At 38.8% G+C, this 21,852-nt stretch overlaps 1 protein-coding gene across 1 annotated transcript in view; it reads left to right on the top strand.

The window, feature by feature from the left end:
- Positions 1 to 21,852, top strand: part of Ptpn20 (protein tyrosine phosphatase, non-receptor type 20) — a gene marked incomplete at its 5' end in the record, with an annotated part of 38,703 nt that overhangs the window by 4,976 nt on the left and 11,875 nt on the right. The window contains one exon of the mRNA XM_013036665.1: positions 2,886 to 2,976. Coding sequence (XP_012892119.1) covers positions 2,886 to 2,976 — 91 coding nt within the window. The remainder of the gene's footprint in view (positions 1 to 2,885; positions 2,977 to 21,852) is intronic.

Genomic DNA, 21,852 nt, shown 5'->3' with positions numbered 1-21,852 from the left:
CTTTCTTTCTTTCTTTCTTTCTTTCTTTCTTTCTTTCTTTCTTTCTTTCTTTCTTTCTTTCTTTCTTTCTTTCTTTCTTTCTTTCTTTCTTTCTTCCTACCTTTGTTGAGCTTCATTTTCCCAGGGCTTGCTTGTTTAGCAAGGCATTTCACCAGTTGGTCTTTTGAGTACCTTCAGTTGGAGGAAGGCTGGGTTGGGGGGGCTCCTGAAACTGGCCCAATTTTTTTTACCCAATTTTAGACAAGAGTTCTTTACAAAATGTTACATTGTCAGGCACAGCTGAAAAGTCCAAACCAGGCACACAGCCTTCTACACCCTCCCCTCTGGCAGCCTCCACAAGGAGAAAATGCAGCCTGAGACTTGAAGAGGACCAAACTAGTCCAGCAGCCTCCCATGCCCCACAGGGAGGGGGACATAGCAGTTTTGTGAGAAGGTCCAGCCAGAGGCTGAAACTTTTATTCCCCCAGAGATGGTCAAATAAATAATAAAAACACAAATATACACAAAAAACAAGGATCCACATATAAAACTGGTACCAATTCTAAAACAGAGCAAGCCTCTCTCACTGTAAAGTGGTCGGGAAGCCTGGCATGGTTATGGGTGGAGGGGGAGTAGCGGCCTGCAAGGGAAGTATGACAGTCGAATTTGTAGGCCCCTGAGAGGCAGGGGGAACAGCCCTGTTTGCCCTCCTCCGAGTTCCTGCTGCTGGTCCTTCTACAGCTGCCACTGCCCCTCCCTCATCAGGCAGTGGCATTTCCTGGTACTGTTGGTGGCTGATAAGTGGGAGGAAAAACCAGTTCTTCCTTGGCATCGCCCTGTAGAACAGGGGGGTAGAGAGGCGCCCAGGGTTTGGTTTCAGTGTGCCCTGGTTTAGGGGGTTGGTCTTGAACTGAAAGAATTTTCTTTAGCCGATGTTCCTGTAGAGGCAAAATGTGTGTTAGCCAGGAAGGAGGGTTTTTCCACTAAGTCTTACCAACCAGGATGTATGGGATCTGGTCCAGGTGGCCATGTGGTCCTGGAAGGAAATTATTTAAAAAATTATAATTTATAATTCAAAAGTTCCTTCAGCTGGCCATCCCATCCCAAAGGGGGGCCATTCTGATCTGCAAAAAGTGATTAGCTTTTCTTTTTTTAAAAAATTTAACACTCAGATTGTAGGGTCTTCCTTTAACATCTTTAAAAATTGTCAGTCAGAAGGGAAAGGGGTGTGGTTTGAGTCTGTCCCATATCATCTGTCACACAAAAATAAAAAGCAACTGACATACACAGAAGCAAAGCCAACACACAAAAAGACAGACAGAAAATTCTGCCTGTCAACCGGAGGCAAAACTGAAAGTAGGACGTCGGCCTTATCCCATTCCAGCCTGACAGGATTGAGGGGATTCCACATTCCTCCAGAATTGAGGAGATTGCTTGTACCTATAGAAGGCCCCTGGTGGACAACCCTCCAGGGCATCCTCTTAGGCCTTATGCCATCCCTACTTACTTTTGGGCCCCAGAACAAATATAAGCAGACAAAAGCACAAAAAGCAGACAATAAGACTCACTAATCAGGGTCTGACTCTGGTTCACGGGCCCTGGGGTCTGGGGGATCCCGGACGAGCCCCCAAGATGTTGGACCCAGATAAGGATCCTTAAACACCACCAAGGAGCCGATTCTGATGCAAGCACACAAGAGTCGTTTATTGCAAGCTCAAATCTGGACTCACAACTGTCATTGATGCAGCCAATCAGAGTTGAGAGCCCCGACTTCCAGTTTAGCAGGGTTTTTATTGTGGTTACAGCAAGGGTAGAGGGTTTCCAACTTAGCGATTACATGATTGGTTAACATTTAGTAAGTAAGTCTTGTAACAATCTTATTGGCTAAAGTGCATGGGCTAAGCAGTTAAGCACCAAAATATGTTAACTATGCTATCTTACATATCTGGAGCTTTACTTTCCTGCTAGTTACTGATTGACTGTTGCTAGGGAGTTATTGGTCAGAGCGATTTGGTCATGTGGTTTTTCCAGGAACCTGGGCTCATATGTCGGTAAAAGCTGTGTCCTGAAAGTATTAGCCAGGCACTGGTGGCTCACACCTGTAATCCTAGCTACTCAGGAGGCTGAGATCTGAGGATCTCGGTTCAAAGCCAGCCCGGGCAGGAAAGACCGTGAGTCTCCAATAAACCACCAGAAAACCGGAAGTGGCACTGTAGCTCAAGTGGTAGAGCACTAGCCTTGAGCTGAAGAGCTGAGGGACAGCACTCAGGCCCAGAGTTCAAGCCCCACGACTGACAAAAACAAAAACAAAAACACAAAATGACCTTAATATCCAAAATGGTTGCACTTTGGCCAGGCCAGGCTTCTCATTCTCAGCCTCTGAGTAGCTAGCATTACAGGTGTGAGCCACTGGCACCTGGCACAATAAAATTTTTTTTGAGAAGATGAATTCTTAGACTGGTGTCGAAGTAATAATTTCACTAGAGACTAAATGATAAGACCATTTATGGTTTTTGTTTATATATTTTTGTTGCAGTTTTGTTTTTATTTATGTACTGATATATTTATGATTAGATCCCAATACCTACATATTCCATAATTCATTTTATGTGAAAAAGGAAAAATAGTGATGTTCAGGAGGAAACATATCTTCAGCGAGCTTAATATTTTCTTACCAAGAAAGTCACTGGTTGCCATATCTAACTTGAGATGTTTTACATAGTTTTAAAATCAGATTTGGATTTCTCAGCTTTATTATATAACACATTTAATAGTCATGTCATGTAGGCATTAAAGGATCAAAAATGCTAAACAGATTTTCCTCTTTTTGATTATAGTAAATACATGATTTATGTATTTATATATGTATGTAGTATGCATGTATTTATTTATTTTACCTTTTAAAGGAGTTAGAACATATAGTTCTGCCTGGTGAGTTCACCTCTGGGATTGATCCACATAACAAAGAAAAAAACAGATATCGAGATATTCTTCCATGTAAGTTGAAAATGTTTTTAATCATTTTTCCTGTTTACATTTTGGAAAATGTAGAAGGACGGATGATAGTTTTTTGTATGTGATATTTGACATGTGATCAGGATAAAGTGCGCTAGCAGCTGGCAGTTGATGGCCTGTACACATTCTAGGATATATGCTACTCCTCTATTCCTGGTACCTCTTTCAGCCACTGTCACAGTGTTATTTACAATATCCTTTAGCCCTCTTTATAATTATAATGATAATGGGGTAATAGTAATTATTATTATCATTGTGTGTGTGTGTGTGTGTGTGTGTGTGTGTGCTGGTCCTGGGGCTTGAACTCGGTATCTGGGTACTGTCCCTGAACTTCTTTTGCTCAAGGCTAGTGCTTTACCACTTGAGACACAGCTGCACTTCCAATTTTTTTTTGTTTGACATTTTTTGAGTAGTTTATTGAAGATCAGAGTCTCACATATTTCTCTGATAAGGATGGCTTCAACTTTTGTGTCTCAGATCTCTGAAGAGCTGAGTAGCTAATATTATAGGCATGAACCTTTGGCTCTTGGCTTCCACCATGTTCCTATGCATTGTTATGACTCTGAGTTAGCCATCAACACTGAAGTGTAACAGTTTGAGAGATCTGCCATCTTTGGTATCCTGAACCTGACTTCCATCCCTGGCTTTTGGGATTAGATACATAACTGTACTGGTGCTATTTATATTCTTTGGCTTAGACATTAAAATTCTCCATTAGTCTGTCCTTTTATAGTGGGTCACTATCTCCAAAGACCCTACTGGTTGCTTCCTTGTGTTGGGTAGATAGTATTGCTATTTCCTGTTCCTCCCTACCCTGCTCATTTATTCATAAGAAGTATCACATCAGTCATCCAAAGAACAAGACCCCAGCTATAATGATTCACTTTTAATTGTCATCAAGAAATTTCATTCCATGACTTACATCCCTTTCAAAGTGTAAATTTTTCTCTTTTTATTGAAAAGGTGATGATCAGATGGGTTACAGTTACTTAAGTAAGATAATGAGTACATTTATTTTTAATCATTGTTACCTTATCCCTCATTATCTCCCACTTACCCCCCCATTCCCCTCTCCAACAAGGTATAAATGTTTCTAAACTGAAATTTCCATCTTCTCCCTCTTAACTTGACCTCCCCATACACATTATAGTCTATCTTATTTAATGTAACTCATTCACTTATTCACGACAGAATTTCTGAGTCACCTGCAATTTCTATAAAAGTAGAAGCTTCTAGAGTCTTCCATCTGATTCACCTTGTTGCCAACTTAAATAAAAGGCAGTTGTCTTTTACCCTAAGCTTCCTTTCTTGTCTCCATTTCCCATCTATTCACAGCAATTACTGAAATAATCTCCCTAAAATATAAATCGGAGTATACTATTCTCCTAAAGTTCTTCCTTGGCTGTATCTTACTGCTATGATAAAGTTCTGAATTTTACTTTTGATTGCCTATCTAGCCCCAGCTCTTCCAAAAAATTCATTCTCTTTTTCTTTTTTTCATGCTATTTAATCTATCGTTTATGTAAGAACCATCATTGTTTCTTCTTCACTACATAATTCTTGTTATCTTTCTTAGCTAGCTCAGCCTTCTTTGTCTTCCTCGGAGCTAGGTTTCATCTTTTACCTAAATTTTAATTATATTTAGTTTATAATATGAGGTAGTTAACCATTAAAATCAGTCACTAGAGCTCAGTGACTATTACCAAGTAAATACTATCATGTTTAGTTGATTTGTTGAGATTTACAAAATGTTTACAAAAGCAATGAATACCTGTCCAAGATTATTAAACCAATTTGCTTTACTGTCTCCTGTGTATGGGGAGTATGGAAAAGTGCATTGTATTTCTGAAATCAGTTAATGAGACATTTTACTAGATAGTGCTTATAATTTGTTGCTACTCCAAGAAGTCTAAGGTCTCCCTTATATAAGTTCTATTCCTATACATTCAACTAGACTTCAGTGAAACAAGGTAAATAGGCCTTTAAAATGATCATTTCAGAATTGTAAAAAGTTCATTTTAGGATATAACATATGAATAATATTTGATCCAACTTGAACCATACTCTGAACACAAAAAAGAGTGTCAACCAAGGCAATGCATAGATGCAAAGAAGCAAAGTTAAATGACTAAAACAAAGGGAAATCATTTGAAGTGTACTTTTCTTAAACTATCTTATGTTCCACTGATTTGTGTGTGTGCGTGTGCATGTGTATATGCCAGCAGTGAGACTTGAACTCAGGGCCCTGTGTTCTGCTTGACTTTTCCATTAATGGCTGACAATCTCCTACTTGAGCCATACCTCCTCTTGCTTTGACTACATGATTTGTCTAGTTCATAGTATAGTATAATCTTAATCTGAAAATCATCTACATAGATGGCAATTATGCAATTTTTTTAAATTACTTAACACACATTTGTTGAATTTATAGAAGAGGTTCCTGAAAACTAACACCAAGGAATCCAGAGAAATAATGTGTCCACTCACAGTATACTGAGGCATTCTTCACTTTTTATGGCCCTATATGGACAACTATTAATTTCTGTTTTAATTAAATGACAGTGGTCTTGTAATAACCTGACTCAAAATTCATATCATGTTATATGTGAGTAGTTGTGTAAAATAACAATTATGATCACTAGCTACTCAGTTCATAAATTACAGATGATCATCTCACTTCTTCCAATGTCTGTTGGCATCTGTTACTCAGTGATGCAGACATCAAAGCTTGCAGGTGTTTTAACCTCCATGTTTCTCAAGGATAACCCACTTGACATTGTAAAAAACTAGGCCATCAAAACAGAATTGCTGACAAATGATGAAACCTCAGATTTGAAAAAAGATACTGTAGGTAATAAATTTGATTTGATCACAAATAGAGTTATAATAGAAATAAATAGCTGGCTGGAAACACATGATGCTGCCACCACATAAGAGATTCTAAAGCGGCAGCTGTAGGAACTTCTTTTTTATTATTTTTTAAATTATCTTTAAGTAGTTGTACAAAGAAGTTCCCATTCTACAAAACAGTATATGAGGACAAAGTGTCTGACAAATTGTTACCCATCTCTCTTAACCCATCCCCTTCTCTCTCTTTTTGTCTTTAATTGAGATTAGGTGATTACATAAATTTCACATATTTCACATATTGTGGAATAGTGATACCTAGAGTCACAAACACATTTTCATTTTCACAAGGCAAATTGTCATTATCATGGTCTATAAAGTTTGTGAATTCTATGAGCTTTGATATTACAAGTTATTTTTTCCACATCAGGTGATGTTTACATTTCTTTCCTTTTGCTTAGTGTGGGCTATTCCCACTTATGCTGTTCCTCTTCCTGTCTTTCCTCTGTTGTATGCATATATCTACCATATATATGGTCCAGAACATGGAATCATTTAGCAATGATATGACAAAATGGTTGGCTGTCCTTTGTTTCTTGAGTCCTGTTTGCCATATCTTCCTGTATTTTGGCTTTAGCATCCACATATCAGGGAGACCATGTGCTATTTGTCTGTTTGTTCTCGGCTTACTTTGCTCAAGATAATCTGCTCTAGTTCCATCCATTTCCCTGCAAATGCCATTATTTTGTCCTTTCTAATGGCTGCATAATATTCCATTGTATATAGGTACAACAATTTTTGGATCCACTCATCAATAGTGGGGCTTCTGGGTGGTTTCCAAATATTGGCTCTTGTGAACAGTGCTGCAATAAATATGGAGGTGCATGTGTCTTGGTATACTGGTTCCTGTTGCTCAGGGTAGATGCCTAGGAGTGGTATGGCTGGGTCATAGGGGAGGTCTATATTTAGCTTTCTTAGGTATCTCCAGACTGCTTTCCAAAATGGTTGTATTAGTATACATTCCCACCAGCAATGCAGTAGGGTTCCTCTTTCTCCACATCCCCTCCAGCATTTGTCGTTGGCTGACTTTAGGATGTGAGCCATTCTGACTGGAGTAAGGTGGTATCTCAGTGTTGTTTTCATTTGCATTTCCTTTACAGACAGGGATGATGAACATTTCCTTATGTGTTTCTTTGTCATTTTTATCTCTTCTTCTGAGAAGGCTCTCTTTAGTTCCCTTGCCCATTTCATGATTTGTTTGTTAGATTTTTGAGGGGTTAGTTTCTAGAGTTCCCTGTATATAACGGATATTAGACTCTTGTCTGATATTTTGCTGGTAAATATTTTTTCCCAATTATTAGTTGGTTGTCTTTCTAGTTTGGTTGCTATTTCTTTGTCTGTGCAGAAACTTTTTATTTTAAGGTAGTCCCATTTGTCAAGTCTCTCTCCAATTTGTTGTGATCCTAGGACTCTGTTCAGGAAGTTCCTGTCTGTGCCTTTAAGTTCAAGTGTCTTTCCTACTCTGTCCCGCAGTAGTTTCAGAATATCAGGTTTGATATTAAGGTCTTTAATTTTGAGTTGATGTTAGTTCATGGTGATAGGCTAGGGCCCACTTTCATTTTTCTGCATGTGGTCACCCAGTTTTCCCAGCACCAATAGTTGAAGAGGTTATGATTCTTCCACTATGTCTTTGGCTCCCTTGTCAAATATCAACTGACTGTACATATGTGGATTTATTTCTGGGTCCTCTAGTCTGTTCCATTGGTCTTTGGATCTATTTTTGTACCAGTACCAAGCTGTCTTTGTTATTATGGCTCTATAGTAGAGCTTGAAATCCAGTATTGTGATCCCTCCTGTGTTGTTTCTTTTGCCTAGAATTCTAGGTCTTTTGTTCTTCCATATGAACTTTTGGACTGTTTTCTCTATTTCAGTAAAGCATGTCATTGGGATTTTAATGGGAATTGCATTGAATGTGTATGTCAATTTTGGCACTATAGCCATTTTCACTATGTTAATTCTGCCTATCCAGGAACATGGGAGATCTTTCATTTCCTGGTATCCTCTATGATTCTTTTTTTTTAGGCTTTTATAGTTTTCATGAAATAGATCCTTTACATCTTTGGCAAAGTTAATTCCTAGATACTTTATTTTTTTGAGGGGTTATTTCCTTGATTTCCCTCTCTGCTTATACATTGTTGGTGTACAGAAAGGCGACTGATTTTTGTGGGTTATTTTTTTTTCGGGTCCAGTTGTGGGGCCTGAGCCTGGGCACTGTCCCTCAGCTCTTCAGCTCAAGGCTAGCACTCTACCACTTGAGCCACAGCACCACTTCCGGCTTTTTGCTTATGTGGTGCTGAGGAATCGAACCCAGGGCCTCAGTCATGCAAGGCAAGTGCTCTACCACTGAGCCACCTTCCCAGCCCAATGTGGATTAATTTTGTATCCTGCTACTTTGCCTAAGTGGTTTATAAGTTCTAAGAGTTTGGGGCTGGAGCCTTTGGGATCATTAAGGTATAAAATCATGTCATCTGCAAAAAGAGATCCCTTTAATGTCTTTTTCCTGCCTTATTGCTCTGGCTAAGGATTCCAGAACTATATAGGAGTGGGGGGAGTGGGCATCCTTGCCTTGTTCCAGTTTTTAGGGGAACTGGTTGTAGTTTTTCCCCATTAAGTATGATATTGGGCATTGGTCTATCATATAAGGCTTTTATTGTTTTAAGGAATGTTCCTTCTATTCCAATTTTTTTCCAGAGCTTTTAACCTGAATGAATGTTGTATTTTATCAAAAGCCTTTTCTGCATCAATGGAGATAATCATGTGGTTCTTGACCTTGTATCTGTTGATGTGATGGATTACATTTATTGACTTACTTATGTTAAACCATCCCTGCATCTCTGGGATGAAGCCTACTTGGTCATAATATATGATTTTTTTGATATGTTTCTGGATTCTGTTGGCTAGAATTTTATTGAGGAGCTTTAAATCTGTGTTCATCAAAGAGATTGGTCTGTAGTTCTCTTTTTTTGTTGGGTCTTTGCTTGGTTTGGGGATGAGTGTGTTATTGGCTTCATAGAATGAGTTTGGGATTACTCCGTCTGCTTCTATTTCTCTGAAGAGCTTGAGGAATATGGGTATTAGTTCCTCTTCAAAGGAATTCCGTAGTGAATCTATCTGGTCTGGGCTTTTCTTTGTTGGAAGGTTTCTGATTGCTTTCTCTATCACATTGTAGGTTATTGGTGCATTTAACTGATTTATTTCTTCTTGGTTCAGTTTTGGCAATTTGTATTTCTCAAGGAATTCATCCATTTCTGCTAGGTTTTCCTTCCTTTGTGAGTCGAGTCTGGAAACATTTCTTTATAATTGTTTGGATGTTTGTTGTAATTTTTCCTGTGGCATCTTTGATCTTATTGATTTGTATCTCCTCTCTTCCTTTTTTAGTAAATCTTGCCAGTGGTCCATCAATTTTATTGTTTTTTTATTTTAAAAAACAGCTTTTTGTTTTATTAATTTTATTTATAGTTTTCTTAGTCTCCATTTCATTAATTTTAGCTCTTATTTTGGTTATCTTGCTCTGTCTAGCAACTTTAGGTTCAACTTTTTCTCTAGTAGTTTTCGTTGCATCATGAGATTGTTTATTTGGTCTGTCTCTGTTTTCTTGATGTGCACACTGAGAGCAATAAACTTGCCCCTCAGGAATGCTTTTGCTGTGTCCCATAGGTTTCTTTGTGGTGTGTCTTCATTTTCATTGAATATTGTAGGAACTTTTTAATTTCTTCTTTAATTTCTTCTGTGACCCATGTGCTGCTCAGCAGCATGCTGTTTAATTTCCATGTGTTTTTTTCAACTCTATGCCTTATTATTGAGAACTAGTTTGCTTCCACTATGGTCAGATAAAATACAGGGAATTATGTTGATCTTCTTGTATTTGCTTGAATTGTTTGTATGACCTTCTTTAGCTCTTCTCATTAATTTTAATTTGAAGGCTATTTTATCTGATATTAAGATTGCAACTCCTGCCTGTTTATGGGGCCATTTCCTTGGTAGATTTTATTCCAGCCTTTCACTTTCAAAATATGTTTGTTTTAATGGTCAAGGTATGACTCTTGAAGGCAGTAGGTAGAAGGATCTTGCTTTTTAATCCAACTAGACAGTCTATGTCACTAAATTGGAGAGTTAAGCCCATTAATATTGAGAGTTAGGGTGTTGGGAAGGTGGGTCAGTGGTACAGTGCTTGCCTGTTATGCGTCAGGCCCTGGGTTCGATTCCTCAGCACCACATAAGCAGAAAAAGCCCCAAGTGGTACTATGGCTCAAGTGGTTTAGCACTAGCCTTGAGCTGAAGAGCTGAAGGACAGTGCCCAGACCCAGAGTTCAGGCCCCATGACCAACAAAAAAAAATATTGAGTGTTAGGACTGAGACATGTTTGGTATTTCTTGCCATGTTATCTACCTTCTTAGGGGCTGTGACATCTGAGTTCTTCCTATGGTTCTTGATTCTCAGTTTGGGTGGGGTTTCTTGGCCTTTATTGTGCTCTTGTTGGTTTTCTATGTGTAGGATATCTTTAAGCATCTTTTGTAGGGCTGGTTTGGTAGAGATATATTGTTTCAGGTTTTTTTTTTTTTGCTATGGAAGGTTTTTATTTGGCCTTCCATTATGAAGGAGAGTTTAGCTGGGTAAAGTATTCTTGGTTGATAATTGTTTGTCTTTAGGGAGTGACATACATCATTCCAGGCTCTTCTTGCCTTAATTGTCTCTGCTGAGAAATCTGAGGTGATTCTAATTGGTTTTCCTTTATAGGTGATTGATCTTTTCTCCTTGACAGCTTTAAGGATCCTTTCCTTGGTCTGAATTGATCCTGTGCAGAGTATAATGTTACGATGAGATGTCCTATTCTGGTCTGGTCTATTTGGGGTACTAAAAGCTTCTTGTATTTGAATAGGTCTATCTTTTTGCATGGTTGGGAAGTTCTCTGCTAGGATCCGGTTGAATAAATTTCCTAGACCATTAACTTCTGTTTCTAGGTGCTCCTCTACACCCATTATCCTCAGATTAGGCCTTCTGATGGTGTCTTCCAAATGTTGAATAGATCTATCATGTTTCTTGGATTTGTCTTGGGTAGTTGTATGTTCTTTATAATATCTAGGCTCTCTTCAATTCCAGAGATTCGATCTTCTGTCAAGACTTTCTACTTTGTTTTTTTTTTTTTATTATTTCCTTTCCTTCTAATTGGTCGGCTTTGATGGCTTCAAATTCTTTGTTGGAGCTTTGTTTTAGATCTTTTATGAACTTCTTTACTTCCTTAATTTGGTATTCAATATTTAGTCTCAAATCCCTTAGTTGATTGGTTATGGTTTCCTTGGACTCTCTTTCCTTCTGACGGGCTCCATTCAGCATTCCCTTTGTGGTCTCCCTGGATTTCTTCAGCTGTCTGTTTATGGATTCCATAAATGCCTCTATTGATCTTTATGTATTCTCATCCTGAATTTTTGTATTACTATTTGATTCGCTTCCTCATGCTCATGCAATTCCTGTATTTCTCTTTGACTGTTCTCAGCCTGCTCATGCAATTCCTGTATTAATCTTTCAGTAGCTCATGAGAATCTTGTATTAATTTTTGGTTAGCCTCATCATGCTCGCAAAGTTCCTGTATCAATCTTTGGTTAGCCTTGTCTTGCTCCCTGTCATGCCAGGCTTTCTATTTTTTTCATTCACCATGTTTACCAGTAGTTTTTGTAGAACTTTTGGGAACTCTCCTCTGGATTATTCATCAACTGTTCTGTCACGTGATTATCATAAAAATTATAAAAGAAAAAATAGAAAAAACATTTTAATTAAAAAATTAGGTAGAAAAATGAGTTATTTAATTTTTTTTTGGGGGGGGAATCTTGTATCTCCTCTGTGTCCATAAGCAGTCTTGTGGTGTAGTCTCTGGTTTGCTTGTGGTGTTTGGTTTTCCTGTGGCTTGATTGGTTTCTTAAGTCAGTTTGTTTGAGCAGGCAGATAAATGCTCTGCCTTACCCAAAACTTTGTGATCCTCCTCCTAGGCTAGTTCAGTGGGAGGGAGATCTTCTTTGAGTACCACAAAAGAGGGAGATGGCTGTTTGCTCTAGCTTGGAGTTGCTGTGATGAGGCTAGGTTCTGGGTAGGGTTGAGGTGTATCAGCAATGAGAAACTTTTCCCTGAAGGGCTAGCTCCTGAGATACTCACAGAGCCCAGCATGAGCCATTCTTAGGGTTTATGTTTACTGAATTTCAATTGTCTTTTATCCCTCCTGCTGTCTAGGCTGCAGTGGTGAGGGGCAGCCTCTGGCTCTGTACCCAGTGAAGAAAGTTACTTCTCTGGGGGGGTGGAGCTCCTCTGCCTGGGAAGGGTCACTTTCCCCTGTGTGGAGTTGAGCCTGGCAGGTCAGGTCAGATTCCTGTGACCTGGTGAATGGCTCCTATTGTTTTCTTCCAAGAGTTGGAGCTAGCTGCTAGGCTTGGCCTTGGTCAATATCAAAGATGGAGTTCTTCTTCAGTGGTGGGGGAGTGGCTACCTTCCCACTGCTGCTATGTGAGAAGGAGTAAAGATGTTTTGGGATTACTCACAGTAGCCTCTTGGTTTCTGGGCAATCCCTGGTCTGCGATCAGCAGGATGAAGATTTCTGCTCCTTGTCAGTTCTTGCTGGCAGTGAGTAGAATCCACTTGCACACTGCATTTGGCACCTCTGTGATATGGTGGCTGTGGCAGCAGCAGCTGCCATTGCTGCCATTGCCTCCGTTGCTGCCACCGCCACAGTGAACACACACAAGTGCTCAGATCTGTCTCCTTGACCAAGCAGCCTGGATTTTTCCTTTCTGTCCAAACTCTCTGTACTGTGATGGCACACTTGGTTTGATTCTCTAGCCTAGGACTGTTCACTATAACACTAAATCTGCTTTCTATGGGAGAGCTTGTTTAGCCTCCAGCCTCTCCTCTGCCATTTTCCTCTGGCCTCCAAGAATTCTTAAATCCAGAAAAAAATACCTAAGTCTAAATCAAAGGTCAAATAACGTAAAAATAAATGAACATATTATTTAAGCAGCCACTTCACTAAGGGAAGTACGTGGATGGCAAATAAATACATGAAAAGAAGCTGGACATTAATCATTAAGAAAATGTAAATTAAAAGCTTAGTGAGATAACATTTCCTACTCAATTAATAGTTTTCCTGCCATGTAACTTAGCAGTTTCACACTTAATATTATGAAAGCATATTCAGAGGAATAAGACTTATATGCAAATATTTATGGTAGCTTTATTTACATTAGTCCCAAACAGAAAACAATCCAAATATCCATCAACAGGAAAGAAGATTAAACAAACTATAGTATGTCCTCAATGGAATATATCTCAGCAATGAAAAGAAAAACCCTGGTAGTACATTCTATAGCATGGGTGAATCAAAAAATAGTTCTACACAATGGAAGAAGCCAGTCAAAAGAGTATAAACTGGGATGGGAAGGTGGCTCAGTGGTAGAGTCCTTGCCTGACATGCATGAGGCCCTGGGTTTGATTCCTCAGCACCACATAAGCAGAAAAAGCCACAAGTGGTGCTATGGCTCAAGCAGTTGAGCGCTAGCCTTGAGCTGAAGAGCTGAGGGACAGTGCCCAGGCCCAGAGTTCAGGCCCCACGACCGAGCTTGAGTATGATGGTGCACACATATGATCCCAGGATTTGGGAGGTGGAAGCAGAAAGATCTCAAATTCAAGCCTACCTCATCTATACAATGCAACATTGTCTAAAAAACAAACTATATATGGTATGTTATGGACAAAATTATGTTCTTCCAAAATTGACATATTGAAGTCCTATCCCCCAGACCATCAGATTGTGATTGTATTTGGTAATAGGAACTCTGATGTGATAATTAAGGAAAAATGAAACCATTAGGTTCTTCCCTAACCCAGTGCTTCTGTCTGGTGTCCCTATAAGAAGAAAAAATCAGAACATACAAGAGATATTAAGAATCTGGAAACACAAAAGGAAAAAATAATGTGAGCACATAGGAAAAAGGTGGGAATCCACAAGCAAAGGAAGAGAAGCTTCTAGACACACTGTTGTCATCTTGATCTTTTACTTCCTAAGAACTCTGAAAATAAATGTACATTGTTTATGCTATTCAGTCAATGGTATTTTTTATGGAAACCCCTAGCAAATTAATAACATTAAATGCTTTAATCTATGTAAAATTCTAGAAAAAGCAAACTAATCTATTGACATAAAGTATATCAGTGATTGTCTTCAGGAAGAATTGGAGCAAGAAGGCTATATTGAAAATGTGCATGAGAACTTTTTTCAGTACCTTTACTGCTGTGATGATGTTATTGGTATACATGTATGAATGATACTTCAACAAACTTATGAAGGTAGTTTGTGAGTGATGTGACGATATATAACATTTTACCATTATAGATAGCTGTGAAAACAGTACATTGTTTCTGAGACAATGTCTTGCTATGTAGCTCAGGCTCATGATCCTCTTGACTTAGCCTCCTAAGTATTAGGATTACAGGAGAGTACTACAATGTCCTCGAAGACAGTCAACAAACATCTATACTTTAATGTGGTCACTGTATGTTTTTTTATTACTATGTTTCTATTATTAGCACTGATAGTAATAATAGCAATACTGTTCTCTTTCATTTTCTTTCTGTCTTATGATATCTGTGTTATGATTCATTAGTGGCTTGGTTAGAGACAGGTTTAAGCAGTTGCTGTCTTCAACTTTGCCTATCTGTAACTTTAATCTTCTTTTGTATCATAACAAATGAATGATGATTGATTTGAATTCTTAGATTTCATCCCTTTTTTCTTAGTTTTCTGAGTGTTAGTTCACTGTTCTGTAGCATTGTGGGTATTAGATGAAAACTACAATGGTCATATAACTCTTTTTCTTCATACATATTTTCTATTATCTTGAAATCTTTAAATTTTTCCCTGAATTAGGGAATATGGCCAGGTAGATTTTGTTTCCATTAATCTTAACTAAACTTACATTACCTTTTAAGTAGCTCTTCCTGAAACTGTAAGAAGCTTTTCTTGGTTGTTGACTTTTTTTCTCAATATATTCTCTTTTTCTGGCACTCCAATGATCCAAAGACAAATCCAAGGATTTGTCTTGTGGTTCTCTTAGGAAAATGGAGGAGAATGGAAAAGGAATAGGCTGGACTCGATCATCAACAGGCAAAGACTGTTTATTGAGGAACAGCAAGGGGCACAGACCTTCCTGTGGGTTTGGAAGTTGTGCTGAAGAGTTGGGACAGGAGCTGGGTTTTTATATAAGGTCTGAGCAAGGAGGCAGAGGTTAATGAAAAAGCCACTACGTCAAGGGAGGTGGGGCCTTTTCAGTTGGACCCGCAATGGGATGTTTATACCTGGGCTTAGGTGGATTGCCCTGTCTGCACTTCAAATAAGTTCACACATACCTGGGATTTTACCTGGCATCCGTATGGGCCTGGGATAATAGGATGGGGGTCAGTCCTTCAGGTTCTATCTTATAAGTTTTATATTTTTTCCTCTTGATTTTTTTTGCTTCATCTTCCCTGTAGTTTTATACTTATTTTCTACATCTCATTTTAGTTTTACTTTTTTTCTTTCCCTTAGTCTTAAAGGGAGGTAATGTAAGTTTCAAGACAGGGTTTCATTTTCCACAATATCAACTAACATTTTTAGCACTGTGATGATTAATCTTATGTGTCAATTTGGCCATTCCATGGTACAAATATTTAGTCTAATACTAATGTGCATGTTGCTATGAAGATAATTTTTAGATGCAATTAGCATTTAAATCAGTAGATTTTGAGTAAAACAGAAACAAAGTAGCCTCTATGATATGGGTGGACTTTTTCCAACTAGCTGGACATGTTCAGAATAAAAGTTTCAAGTCTTCCAACTAAAAAAGAATTCTGCTTCCAGACAGCCTTTTGACTTAAGACTAAGTCTTAAGTCTCTAGGTCTCTAGCTTGCTGGCTTGCCCTGTAGATTTCAGACTATCTGGCTTCAGTAATTATACACTCCAGTTTCTTTAACTCAGTCTCTTTCATTATGTATATATGCAATCTATTGATTCAGTTTCCCTGGAGAACCCTTTATAAAAACAGATTTTGGGGGCTGGGAAGGTGGCTCAGTGGTAGAGCGTTTGCCTTGCATGCCTGAGGCCCTGGGTTCGATTCCCAGCACCACATAAGCAACAAGAAAAAAGCCAGAAGTGGCGCTGTGGCTCAAGTGGTAGAGTGCTAGCCTTGAGCTGAAGAGCTGAGAGACAGCGCCAAGGCCCAAAGTTCAGGCCCCACGACTGGACCCAAAAAAAAAAACAAAACAGATTTTGGTGCTGAGAATGGTTCTAGAGGAACAGAATGTTACAATTAGTTTCTGGTCTGATAAGCTTTTAAGGTATTATGGACTTTCTTGTAAATAAACACAGATGATCTATGGTATGATGTGGTAATGCAGAAAGATATGAAAAATATGGTCATTGGGTAATTAGCAGTGGTTAATCTTGATTGCTAGCTTGATGGGATTGAGAAGCACCTAAGAAATTACTAAAAACACTGCAGTATGTGTCTGTGAGAGTGATTCTAGACAGGATTAATGAAGAGGGTAAGACCCCCACCCTCTCTGAATATGGGTGTCACTATAGTATAGTCTAGGGCCTGGATAGAACAGAGGGAAAAAGGAGAAAGCCATATAAGGCCAGCATGCTTTCTGTTTCCTGGCCACCCTGAGGTGTGCTGCCCTGCTTCAATATGCTCTCTTGCCATGAAAGAACAGGAGAAAACTCTGAAACCAATAAGCTAAAGTAAATGTTACCTTCACTAAGTTGTTCTATCAGGTGTTTGGTCAGAACTATGGGAAAGTAATTAGCCCAGAAAAGTGGGGTTGTTGCTGTGACTCTTCTAAGACAATGTGGTTCAAAAGGCTTTGGAACTCCACTGCTGCAGAAATTCTGAAAAGTTTGAAGATACAGGGTAAAGAATCCTTAGGATGCTGTGAGCAGGCAGAAGATGAGAATGCTGTTAGAAATGCAACACAAAAGACTGCACATGAGTTTTCAGATGGGAACAAGAACAGCACTGACAGTTGTACTTGAGACCAATCTTCCAAAGAACTTGTCTACATTTGTTTCTGCCCTAGACTTTATGGGAGATTGAATTTAAAGGTGACAGAACAATTAATTGGACTGAGGAAATTCCAAAGCAGCCCAGCCTTTGTGACATGATTAGTGCTGTTAGCCAGACTTCCAGTAATACTTGCAGTTGCAAAAGCATGGCAGAAGGACTTGAAAGCCTTGTATTTTGATCAGAAAAGCCTATGTGAAATTGGTGCATAGACATGTATGGTTTCCGAAGACATTAGTATCATTAAGAATAAGCCAAGTTCTTTGCATCAGAAAATTAGAAAAGGTGCCTTGGTAACATCTTTAGGGTTGGTTCTTCACACACTCAAGGGTGTGAAAGAGTGAACTTATTTTAAAGACTTTCTCCTGAGAAGATGCCTCAGGGGCACCCTGCTCACACAAGGCCACCCAACAAAGATCTTCTTTGGGCTATTCCTCAAGATAGTCAAAATCTGCTACCAGTGTGGTCAAGGACACCAAAACTGAGCTTTTTTCAGATTATGCTGGTGGTTCAGGCATCCATGATAGAAGTATGAGGTTGTGGAAGCTTCCACCCAGGTTTCAAAGAAAGCCCAGGAAGACAATATGTGAAAGGTTAGAAACTCTAAGAGACTAATTCATGATACTGAGTGAAACTGAAGATGCAGTGGAGATCCCAGGATATCAGAGATAACTAGAGCAAGGAACATGAAAAGCTGCAGGCAGCGAGCAAAGCCAGTTTAAGAGAGAAGTGATATGGGCTGCAAATAGCAAGGCCATAGAAGCAGGGCCACCTTTATAAAGTCAGCCTGTGTCCAGGATACCAGAAATGGAATTATAAGGTTCAATGTGTGGACTTCCTTTTTCCTTTTGTCTCATCTCTCTTATTTTGCCCTTATTCCTTCCTTTAAGAATGTGAATGTTTATTTTGTGCCATTGTATATTGGAAACTTCTAAGTTGTTTTTCATTCTTCAGAGGCTCACAGCTAAGAATTGGCCTTGAGTTCCAGAAAAGACTTTGAATTTGGACTTTTGAACAATATTGGATCTGTTTATGAAGATTCTTAGAGATATATTGAATGCATTTTGTATTGTGAGGTACTCATGAGCTTTCTGGGGGCCAGTGATGAAGTGTTATCACTTAAGCAGGAATGTTTGGATATTAAGTTGACAAGGGGATGGTTAGGTTAGTCTTGATTGTCAACTTGATTGGATTAGTTGATTAGCAAAGCATCCCTTAGGGTGTGTCAATGAATGGAATAAAAAGAGGGAAAAAAAGAAAGCTGGTTCGTGCAGGCATTCCCGTTCTCTGCTTCCTAGCTGTCATGAGATAAACTGCTCTGCTCCACTCATCTTACCATGATAGACTTGAACCTTGAGCCAAATAAATGTTCCCTCATTTAAGTTGTACTCCGATGTTTTGGTCGCATCTATGGAAAGCTAACTAGTACATTACTTCTACTCAAATACTTAAGGAAGCAAGGATCTCTGTGATTATTATTTGGTATCTCAGGACATTTTTTTCTGTCCTATTTGACCAAACTCCTCATTCTACTGGTCAAAACAGAGAAAGGAAAGGACAATTTCAGGACTCAATTTCCCTGCTCAAGAACCACATAAATAACCTGAAAGTTTCTCTTTGGGTTGTTAAAGAAAGCCTCATATTCTGTAACCACAAACGAGGTTGCTGAAAGCCAAACCCACTGTGTCATCCTGCAAATTATCGACTTACAACGCAGATTGAATTTCCAGGCTTGCCCTCTCTCTGTCATTAAAGTGAGGGCATTGATTTAGCAGGAATGGGACCCATAAAATTGTATTAGGACATGAAAATAGGTTGGTAAAGCTGTGAACCTTGAATTTTTAAAATTTGAAGAGTGTTCCTAGCAACTAGAAGCAGCCACTTCACTGCCGTCTGAGATTGAGCCTTATTTTGCCTGAGGAAATTTTTATTACTTTCCTAATGTTTGTTGCCTTGCAAGGTAATGCTGATTGTTCTGTACTTAGAACCACCTACTTGGTTGCTTATAAATCTATAACTAACTCAAGTCACTGGAGGCCTTAAAGGTAAAGTACAAAATGTGACTCAGAAGGAGGTTTGCTACAGTAGACTTCATTTCATTGAATGTTAAATGTGAGATTTGGCTCAAACAGGCCCTATACACACAAATAAATTACACAAAGAAGCATTCCAAATGCCTATGGTCTCCACTCCAGCTATCCTGCCTTCTCCCTCCCATCCTGAACTTACAGCCTCAAGGGGAGTTCCCTGTGATCAATCGACAGAAGACAGTTCCATAAAATATATGTTCACCTACTGAAGTGGTCAACTTTAGTACCACAGCTTCTTTGCTCAGACATCCTTAAAGGATAGTGGTGAAAGGAAATATTTCCAGTGAGAAGACTTTTTGTCAGTGTCCTTGGTTATTTATTTTGCTAATCAAAATTACCAGAAGTACAAGACTATACTTATTCATAGGATGTGGCCAGTGCCACAGCTGGGTCATCACAGACTCGGAAGAACATGACTGGGCATTGAGGATGAGGTCTAGGGGAAAAGTGTGTGGACAGACACCTATGAATAGGCAGATAACACAAAGATAATCATGTCCCATTGGAGTGCTCAACAAAGAGTATTCTTGGCAGAGGAAGACTGTCATGGTGAAGTTAGGATAACCTGTTTTGTGGATAGTATTAGATGATTGTCTCTCCAGCCACTCTGACATTGTGGGTTCAGCAATATGTACTTCCACTTACCAAAGCCAATGTGGCTCTAGCTACTGCTGAGTGCCCAGGCTGCTGGCAGCAGACAGACTCAGACAGGCCACCATTCCTAGGGTGAACTAGTGGCAGACTGAGTGTTTATATCCCGTCATGGAGGGAATAGGGTTTTTTATCTTACCAAAATAGAAAACATCTCTGGACATGGATGTATCTTTCCTGCACATGTTTCTGCCAAATTTGCCATCTATAGATGTACCTACCATTATGATATTCTACACAGCCTTGCTTCTGATCACAGAACTCACTTTGTGGCAAATGGTTTGAAGCACTGGATACATTCTCTTGAAATTCACCTTGTGTTTCCCACCATCATGAGTAGCTAATTTGATACAGTGGTTGAGTAACCTTGTTGAGCTGGATCTGCATTCTCCAGGAGGTTTTGTATACCTGAGATTGGAGTCTAATACTTGATAACTGTCCTGCAGCCAGGATTCAGGGATCAAGTAGTGTGCACAAGAATGGCACCACTCATCATTACTTCCTCTGACTAGCCAAATTTTTGCTTCCTGTCCATCCCTGTGACCTTACACTCCACAGATTTAGAGGTCTTACCCTCTTTAAATAATGTTGCCTGACTCTCAGTGAGAACTTTCTGCAAACATGATTCTTCCTTGAAAGTCAGCAAAGCATGTAATTCTTTGGCTGTGTAATCTATGATTGCTGCATAATATGGTATAAGTAGTTGACACAGGTTTCATATCTGAATTATCATCCAGGCTGCGTCTCCTCCAAGGACTGGAGTTGAGGATGAGGTGCATGCAGGGTGCCCTGCTGCTCAAGCCTGGCGGGCATGTCTGTACCCTGTTCTGTTACTCTTCTTCTGTTCAGGGAGCTTTTCTATCATACTGAGCTATTTTCCCCTGGGCTTTTGTAGTTTGCTTCTGAAATTTGTTTTATATATTTCCTTTATATGCTCTCTATCCTTTAACATTTTAATCATGCTCACTCTTATCACTTTCTCTGAGCTCTAAGAAAATTCTGTAAGGCTGTTTTCTAAATCTGTCTATTCAGTTTCTACTTTAGGGATTCAATTGAGTAATTGAAGTTTTGATCTGAAAAATAGGCTTTTATTATTTTAGGTTGTTCGATCTTCACACATTTAATCTCCCTTTCAAAATTAAAAAATCCTTTATTACTATAAAGTATTACAAACTCACTAGGATGGCAAAATAACCACTCCTAACATTTTGATGAGTTTACATTAGAATTATTACATTATATATTACATTATGTAACACATACACACATGATGAAAGACCCCATATAAGGCTGTTACCTCCTTTAGAGTTTAATAAGGTAACATATTTGTCAGTAAACATAGATACACACTAGTCTTTTTTTGCTTTTTTGAAGAAAAAAAATCTCTTGTTTAATTTCTTGGAGCCCATTTTTATAAATACTATTATCAAAATTATTATTATATGACTAGAGGCATTGCCCCCTTGTGTGCTTTCCCTAAGAGTATCCTCCATTGGTCTCACTATATGTGAATGTCTAGAGTCCTATGTGATTTATCATGTCCCAGTCTATTTTAGATCCAGCTTCTGCATATGAGAGAAAACATGCACAAGTTTTCTGAGCTTACAATAGCTCATTAAATAATAAAATAATGTTCTCTTGAAAAGTGTGGCTGAAATTAGGAAAGCAACTCCATTTGTAATAGCCCCACAAAAAAATAAAATACCTGGGAATTAACCAAAGAAGTGAAGGACCTCTATGATGAAAACTTAAAAAACTTGAAAAAGGAAATCAAAACAGAACTTAGAAAGTGGCAAAAACTCCCACAATCCTGGATTGGAAAGATCAACATCGTGAAAATGGCAATACTTCCCAGGGCTATCTACAAATTCAATACGATACCTATCAAAATTCCTACCTCATTCTTCAAGGAAATAGAAGAGACAATCCAAAAATTCATATGGAACAATAAAAGACTCCGAATAGCAAAAACGATCCTCAACAGAAAGAACAGTGCTGGAGGAATATCAATACCAAATTTCAAACTCTACTATAAAGACATAGTAATCAAAACAGCTTGGTACTGGCACAAGAACAGACCTCAGGACCAATGGAATAGAATTGAACCTACAGACCTATAGCCAACTAAACT

Source organism: Dipodomys ordii, unplaced genomic scaffold, assembly GCF_000151885.1.
Source record: "Dipodomys ordii isolate 6190 unplaced genomic scaffold, Dord_2.0 Scaffold333, whole genome shotgun sequence".
Taxonomy (NCBI): Eukaryota; Metazoa; Chordata; class Mammalia; order Rodentia; family Heteromyidae; genus Dipodomys; species Dipodomys ordii.
This window is presented reverse-complemented; position numbering and strand designations above follow the sequence as displayed.